This window comes from Salvia splendens, chromosome 15 (assembly GCF_004379255.2).
Source record: "Salvia splendens isolate huo1 chromosome 15, SspV2, whole genome shotgun sequence".
Lineage (NCBI taxonomy): Eukaryota > Viridiplantae > Streptophyta > Magnoliopsida > Lamiales > Lamiaceae > Salvia > Salvia splendens.
Genome location: NC_056046.1, coordinates 21,388,894 through 21,396,289, shown reverse-complemented (window position 1 = coordinate 21,396,289; position 7,396 = coordinate 21,388,894). Strand labels below are relative to the sequence as shown.

The following is a 7,396-nucleotide window of genomic DNA, read 5'->3' as shown; positions in this document are numbered from 1 at the left end:
ATTTTTAGAGATAGCTGATGAAAATGGAAATAAGTGACAAATTTTCAGGGACGGACGAATAGTAGGTCTTGATAATTTTATGCAGGCCTAGCTAGGCCCGTAAAAAATCGAAATAATGATCTCAGGCCAGCACTATAATCTAGAGATTTGGCCAAGAAAATAAAATTTGATATAAACTGAAAATATGACCCCCTATGCTTGTTTCATGAATAAGAGCAAGAGCATCACAAAGAAAACAAAAGAAAAGACAAATAATATATGAAAGGGCAAAATGGCTTTTTACATATTTGGAATTATGAGAAGTTGCTGAGATACAAATCGGCCGTGAAGATTTACAACTTGTAGGCTTATCCACGCCAAAAAAAAGGAACAAAGAAAAATGTTTGAGCAGCTCTCCTCCTTTATAGTCGGCATAATTATTTCCGGCGTTGGTTAATTCTGCTGTGATTTTATTTACCTCTACAACTATTGGACTGCCTATTTATCTACTATTAATTCCAGAGTTATAGTATACAAAAGGGAACTGGGAAGTTACCTTCTCCTTCTCAATATCTTCGTTCCCCCAGGTCCCGTCGCCTGCACCACCGGCTTATTACAATGCCGGAGAAACCCAGGCTTTGATCCTGCAATCAACACAGGAGCTTCCACGTACAAGACATTGGCTCGCTAAAGGTCCCCCCGTCTTGTCTGTTTATGAATACAAGGTGAAAGAGACTTCTTCAACTAAAGCCATCACGGGTGGTACCAGTTAGGGCCGAACAGGTAGCCGGAGAGGTCTTCTGCACTAGAGTCCTTGGTGCTGTCTGTACTATACGAGCCAGCATCGGATGTGCTGAAGATGGAAGAACTATCACTCGATGAGTCCCCTACGTGTTTTTTATGTTGCTTCACTTGAAATTCCCAATCCTCAGGATCTACTATGGGAGAACCACCGAAATCATTTGGAGACATCCAGTTGGCTGTACTCCGACCAGAAGAGCTTAATTTTGATTTCGGATTTTTTTTCTTTGAATTGATGATGGGAGGGATGGCCTCCATGTTTTTCTTGGCTTTCGGATCCGAATACAAACCGCTATTCCTAGCGAAAGATGCACCTCTTGGGGCACGCCTAGAGGGATAAGCATTTCCTTTAGCCCATCTCCAGATTCAAGAAACATGTATATGCAGCTATAGTTACTAATCAAAATTACCTTGCGTAAAAGAGAATGTATGCTTCTGCAGATAAGACTGCCTCCAAGTCCACACGACTCACCTGCAGGATAACAGGAAGGTCGGCAATCATATACACGTTATTCTAGCTACTCCCATTGCTATAATCATATCAACAATTTGATATTTCAGAATTCATAATTCTTTCATTTGAAGTTTGAAACCTTACATATTGCTAGAGAACATAAAAATATCATGAAACCAAGTTACGGTAGAATCCAGTATCAAGGTAACTTACCCTGCTGTCATCAATTCTAAACCAATATCCTTTGGAATTCTTCACGTAACTGACATAGTGACCACTGTAAGCACCATTCATTACACCCAAGTGAACAACCACTGCGTAGAGATGATATATTGGGTATTTGTCCCCCGTCGCACTCATATAAGGAGAAAGGTCCAAAACCTCAGGAAAGAGAATATGTTTAGTCAGCTTCTCAAAATTGCCTGACTGGAGAGAGAGAGAGAGTCAGTAATGTACAGAAATTCTGAACATGCTAGTTAAATGTGCCTAAGATTTTAGTTAAATTACCCGGAAACGCTTCAGCACAACAGTGAGAATATTAGGAGCCTCAAGTATAGTCAGTTTCTTCTTTGCTTTCTCATAAGACTTGCATCTGCCAAGGTAGCACGCAACAAGCATCAAGCTATATTAAACTCAACAAGAAATGTGTTGATCAATGTGTTTCTGAGTGTTTAAATATTCAGTCACTGATTACTAACTTCTGTATCAAGGAATGAAAATCATCTACATTAAAAAGCAATATTGAAATTCAAGATATGTAAAAGAAAAAGATTTAATGATTTTCAAGTTTCAAACTTGGCATGATGCCGCCAGATCAAACCAGAAAGATGAGCAAAATATAGTTGGTTTTCAAACACTTCCTTGGGTCATAACACATAAGGGAAGGCAAAGGATTACCAAAACAATGTGATAGAGGAAATGATTCTCTCTCATAGCAGTTCTAAAAGGATCATAAATATTATATCCATCACAAAAGTAGCGACCACAGTTGTGATTCTTTTGATTTATTTTTAGGCCAGCTGTGGAAACAAGGCAACAGTAAATGATACTCCCTCCGTCCCCCATTATGTGTCACAATTTTCTTTTTTGGATGTCTCTTATTAATTGTCCAACTACAACTATTTTTTATAATGGACCACATATTATACTAAATCTAAGGTGGTGTCCGGTTTCCTAGATAAAATAGTACCAAGATATAATCTAGGATTGTGAGTTGTGAGACTATTTTAGTTGGAGGTTGGCTATGACTAATTTTTCCACGATTATCCATCTAGGATTGAGTTATGAGATTCAATCTCATGAACCAAACACACTACATATTTAATCTTGTGATACAATCTTGCAAACCGATCAGCCCCTAATAGTACTATATAAAAAGAGGACTCACATTTCACTAACTTTTTCCACCAACTTTCCTCTACATTTCTTAAAACCCGTACCGGGTCAAAGTGGGACACATAAGTGGCAACAGAGGGAGTAAAATTTTTGGGAGCTTTCATGATTGTTAATTTGTAGTATAACAGATGATTTGAGGTACCTGTTGCACTTATACTTATCATCTCCACCAAGTGTTTCAGAAGACGTGAACTGTGCAAGAGCCTGTTCAAGTGTGTATATCTCCCCATCAATCTCCACTGTAAGATCCAGCATCCGATCATGCCGCTCAGATCTCCCTAAACACTTCGTGCATTTAATCTGGCAAGTCAAAGTATCAATGGACAATGATTAAGAGAAATAATTACGGTATATATTGTTACAATGAAACTGATTAACTTGCAAGAAAGTTTATAATTGAGGGTATGAAACTAGGATCATATCATCCTAGATCTATCAACATGGAGACAGACCTTTGATCGAAGGTAACCACCAAAAGTCAGACCCATAAGGGTTGAATCCTCAGCGAATGAACTAAAAACCCCAGCTTCTTCAAGGCATGTGGACTGCATTTTGTCAACGACATTTCTGGTATAACATAAACACGATCATTATGAGCATATCCATTACAGATATTCCAAACAAAACGAAACTTGCATCAGATACTAGCCTTAAAAACTCATGTGCATCTTCTTCTCTTCCAATTGGCTGTATATGGGACAGTAGTCCAACTGGGGATAAAGGAGAGTTTGTTTCTTGTCCCGTTTGAATCAGATGTTCAAACTTACAAATAAAGCACCAGTCTCTCTTCCGACCTAAATCATGGTAACATAAGCTCACCATAAATCACAAGAACTTTAAAGATCCCCACAAACTAAGTAACCAGAGTTATTTATAAATGGTACTTGCATGATTTTGAATGCAACCCTTGAAGAAGATAAGAAGTAATCGGCCGAGTAAAAATCAGACACTGCAGCACAGCATTCGCATAACAACTGCAAGAGGAAGAATTAAGATAAGTTGTATTACATAGAAGAAGAAATGAGAACTTTTATAGACGCTGTCCAAATATCAGAAATTGTAGATTTAGACACAAGCAACACCAAATCAGTCGGTTAGGCATAAAATATGATCATTTGAATTCTTTCTTGCCCTAAAAATAATGTATTGCCATCAGGGCATGTGCCCACCAAGTGTAGATATTGTATGTATGCCATGAATGGATGCACAAAAAAGCAGAAGCAGAAACGTAGAAAATATTACATATTACATAATATTAAACCTTTAAACCAACCTTTGACACCCACCTATTTCCACAATTAGCAAGGCCAAACGGATGAAGTCCCACATTTTCAGAGGAGTATAATTGCATGAAAAGCTTAATGGAAAATATGACCTGTCAGAACATGAGCAACGCGTTTATCAGAGCTACTAGATCTCAGTAATGCCAAAACCTAAGGATTTGTTACTTAAGAGATTTCTAAAAGCAACCTTATTGTTATGACTGTCACTAGAATCCTTGACAACATCCAGTGTATAGGACTTTGATTGCTTGGGCACTCGAAAATGCTGTGCAAGTTTCCGAACTGATGATTTCAGACCTTTGCCAGTAGATTGCGACAAAATTCGAACACCTTCAGTTTCTAATGAAATAGCTTCAGGGGTACCAGCATCGGTATGCATCTTCTGACACTTGCCTGAACTCATAGACATTGCCACAGATTTTGTTTCCTTACCAGTGCAAACTTCATTTTTCTTGTAGTCATGGGATTGTGATAACTTGGAAGATTTTGAGTATTCTGAACTCCGGACTATATTTTGTATTTCATTATTGCCCGCAGTCTTAGCAAATTTTGACCTCATTACTCTACTCATGGATGTCTGCACTGGGTTTCCCCAATCGCCAGTTGAAGATGTCCTTGCAGAACTAGTTGGCTGACTTCCCAACTCAGACTCAGCAGATAAAAATTCTTCTCTCACAGCAACTCCACCCTCTTTTCTTTTATCTTTTAAGTCTGTTGACTTGAGGCTTTCATCAATCTTGTTAACCGAACAAGCAGGATGAGATGTACTTAGTACCTTTGCATCATCAATGTAGGAAACCATATCTGGGATGTACGAATCAGTTCCAACTGAAGGTGTTTTATCTGGCCGGCTATGAGTTTCTAACTCGATAACCCCATTAGTATAAGCATCAGGAGATGTTTCACTTTGTTCGGTAGAAGACAAGAAGCAAGACACTGAACTACCTGAAGATCTTGAATCATCACATTCTTCCCTGGGATCTGAAATCTTAGTTTCAACTTTCAAATGCATAGCAATTTCTGGAGCTGTTTCCGCAACAGATTCACTTTCCATTCTAGCAGGTAATGCAATAGTTGGCTGGCACTCGACGTCCTCGTTAGTAGAAGCAGAAGCTGACGATTCACTTTGATTGGTGGAAGAAAAGAAGGAAGACATTGAGCTTCCTGAGGATGCTGAATCATCACATTCCTCGCTGGGATCAGAACAAATTTTACTTTCATTTTTTAAATGCATGCTAAACTGATTTTCTGGAGCTGTGTCCACAACATATTCACTTTTCTTTGTAGCATACAACGCAACTGGTGGTTGGCACTCATCTTTATGGCCTTGTCTCCAATGAATTATTTGGCACTTACCAGAACTAGGTAGAAAAGAAACCAAAATCAAATGACTGAGGAGGAGAAATAACATATCTAATTTGAATTCAAATACAATTTTTAACAAAGAAATAAGTACATGATTTTGATAAACAAAAGGATGGTGCAAGTTATCTTTCATTCCCATATGAGAGTATAATTTGATAAACCTCCTGTTGAGTAAAAAATGGATCTCATGAATATTTTATTCAAAAACTGATTTTACATGTATGCATTAAGAGGAAATGAAATTCAACTCATGAACAGACTTCATAAGATTAAAAAACTAAAGAGTTCATAAGCTCACATCTAGATGCTTTACATTTTAAGATTATATTGATGGATTGATGTGGTGGCTGACTGGCTGTTAGGCTAAGCTGGTATCTTGGTTCATCATTATTTATTGGGGGTGAAATTACCCCTAAATAAAATAATAGATCTTGAATATTGAAAATGCAGTTTAGTGATAATCAATTCTCAGATTAATAGGAATTTTTGTAAGTTCATACAATTAAAGATATTCACATATGATAACTAACTTCGATTATTAGTAATTGCAAGCTCAAGACAAAATTCTCCACTTGACATTGAATAAATCCCTGAACGGATAATTTCGATTACACAAACACCGCATTCAAGTAAGTTCTTAATATTCTATCAGCGGAGAAAGAAATAAATTTTAATGAATTTTTATTTTCTAGATGTTTTCACATTTTGCAGATTACTAATCAGATTACAGTCAAGCAAGTCCATAAGAAAAAAAAAATTAATACGCATCTCACGACAATAGATCGTTGCATCTCCAAGTTCTACTTCCCATCTTTGAAAACTACCACTCCACAACCCGAAATCCTATGAGATTCTAACCCCCATATTGATCTCCAACAACTTGTAAACCGTATGCCATATACCCGCCAAAACAAAACCGAACTTTTTGTCTTTTTCTAGTGCTATTATTCTGGTAAAAGAATGCAACTCAGTAATCTCCAGTTACAATCGTTCATTCCAACCCAATTCCTGCTATGCCAACATCCCAATCAAATTATGTCTCTAAATCTTCATTACCATTTTACTAGTATATCAACACCATTATTTTTTTAAAAATCCATTTAAAAAATTCCAACCAAAGATTCTAACTTTCGTCTAATAAGCAGAAAGGATCTAACAGTCCATGGCCAAAAATTTTGAATCAGACATCAAATTGTTCATAAAGACAGGCGAATACGAATTCAAATTAAAAAAATACACACGAAATCACTCACCAGTATCTAGCAGCTTTACACCTAGAACACCTAGTGGTGGTGGGGCAGCGACAAACGGCGCAGAAATGTTGCGATTCGAGCTGCAGCGTATTACTAGGGGGCGGCGTGTACTCTACGCTCTGCGAATTGTACTGTTCAATCGCTTGGAGCTTAGCAATTTGTGCTTCTTCTTCCGAGGTGACAGCCACCAGCCTCAGAATCGCCTCCTTTTTCGCCGCGCCATTCCGCCACTTGTGCCGAACTACGAGACCGAAAAGCAGTAATATACCGACAATGACTAGCATTGATTCCTTCTGATTCCAATCCAATTAACCCGCTGCAAGGATCAACAAGGTGCTGAATATAAACCCTAAAAACCGGATTTTTTTGAAATACATAGAGGTCTGGAGGAGCAATAGAGGTGGAGGAGGAAGTGGAGGTTGCGGCGGCGGTGGTGGTGGACGGTGGTGGATGAGGAAGGTAAAATTGAAATTGGAAGAAAGGGAATTTTGGTGAGTGGATTTGTGAAAAATCCCCAAATAGAGATAGAGATTAGAATTAGCACCCTGTTTGGTTGGGTGGAATTTCTACTCCTTTTCCAACTTTTTCCATTTATTAAATTTTGGTATTAACTTATAATGATGCATATAATGTTGGATTTTGGTCACAGAAAGGGATTATTAAAAATGAATAGAGGGTTGTTATGATTGTGTCTTTTCTGTTTTTAGCTAAAGTTTAAATTATTGTATCACATGTATTAGTAAAAAAATTATTATCAAGAACTTTTAATGATAATAGTATTTTTATGTTGTAGGAGTATAGTTCTTTTCCTAAGTTGAATATGCAAAATGAAATATTTTTTAGTTTAAATGCCAGGGTTTTGCTTT

The 7,396-nt window shown here is 37.5% G+C and overlaps 1 protein-coding gene across 1 annotated transcript; it reads right to left on the bottom strand.

Moving 5' to 3' along the window:
• Nucleotides 1–257: 257 nt before the first annotated feature.
• Nucleotides 258–7,076, bottom strand: LOC121768523 (ubiquitin carboxyl-terminal hydrolase 17-like). The gene is made up of 11 exons (XM_042165061.1): nt 6,531–7,076; nt 4,100–5,273; nt 3,916–4,004; nt 3,518–3,603; nt 3,279–3,423; nt 3,082–3,196; nt 2,772–2,929; nt 1,742–1,826; nt 1,448–1,660; nt 1,191–1,252; nt 258–1,108 (listed from the first exon to the last, which is right to left on the bottom strand). The coding sequence occupies exons 1-11, from the start codon at nt 6,812–6,814 to the stop codon at nt 733–735; spliced, it is 2,787 nt and encodes a 928-aa protein (XP_042020995.1). The 5' UTR covers nt 6,815–7,076; the 3' UTR covers nt 258–732.
• Between the last annotated feature and the right edge of the window lie 320 nt (nt 7,077–7,396).

Excerpts from the sequence above, each read along its gene's own strand:
- LOC121768523 (XM_042165061.1), bottom strand. The coding sequence starts at position 6,814 with ATGCTAGTCATTGTCGGTATATTACTGCTTTTCGGTCTCGTAGTTCGG. Across the intron at positions 3,424-3,517 it reads AGGGTTGCATTCAAAATCAT|GTCGGAAGAGAGACTGGTGC; the intron begins GCAAGTACCATT and ends ACCATGATTTAG. Across the intron at positions 2,930-3,081 it reads GTGGTTACCTTCGATCAAAG|ATTAAATGCACGAAGTGTTT; the intron begins GTCTGTCTCCAT and ends TTGACTTGCCAG.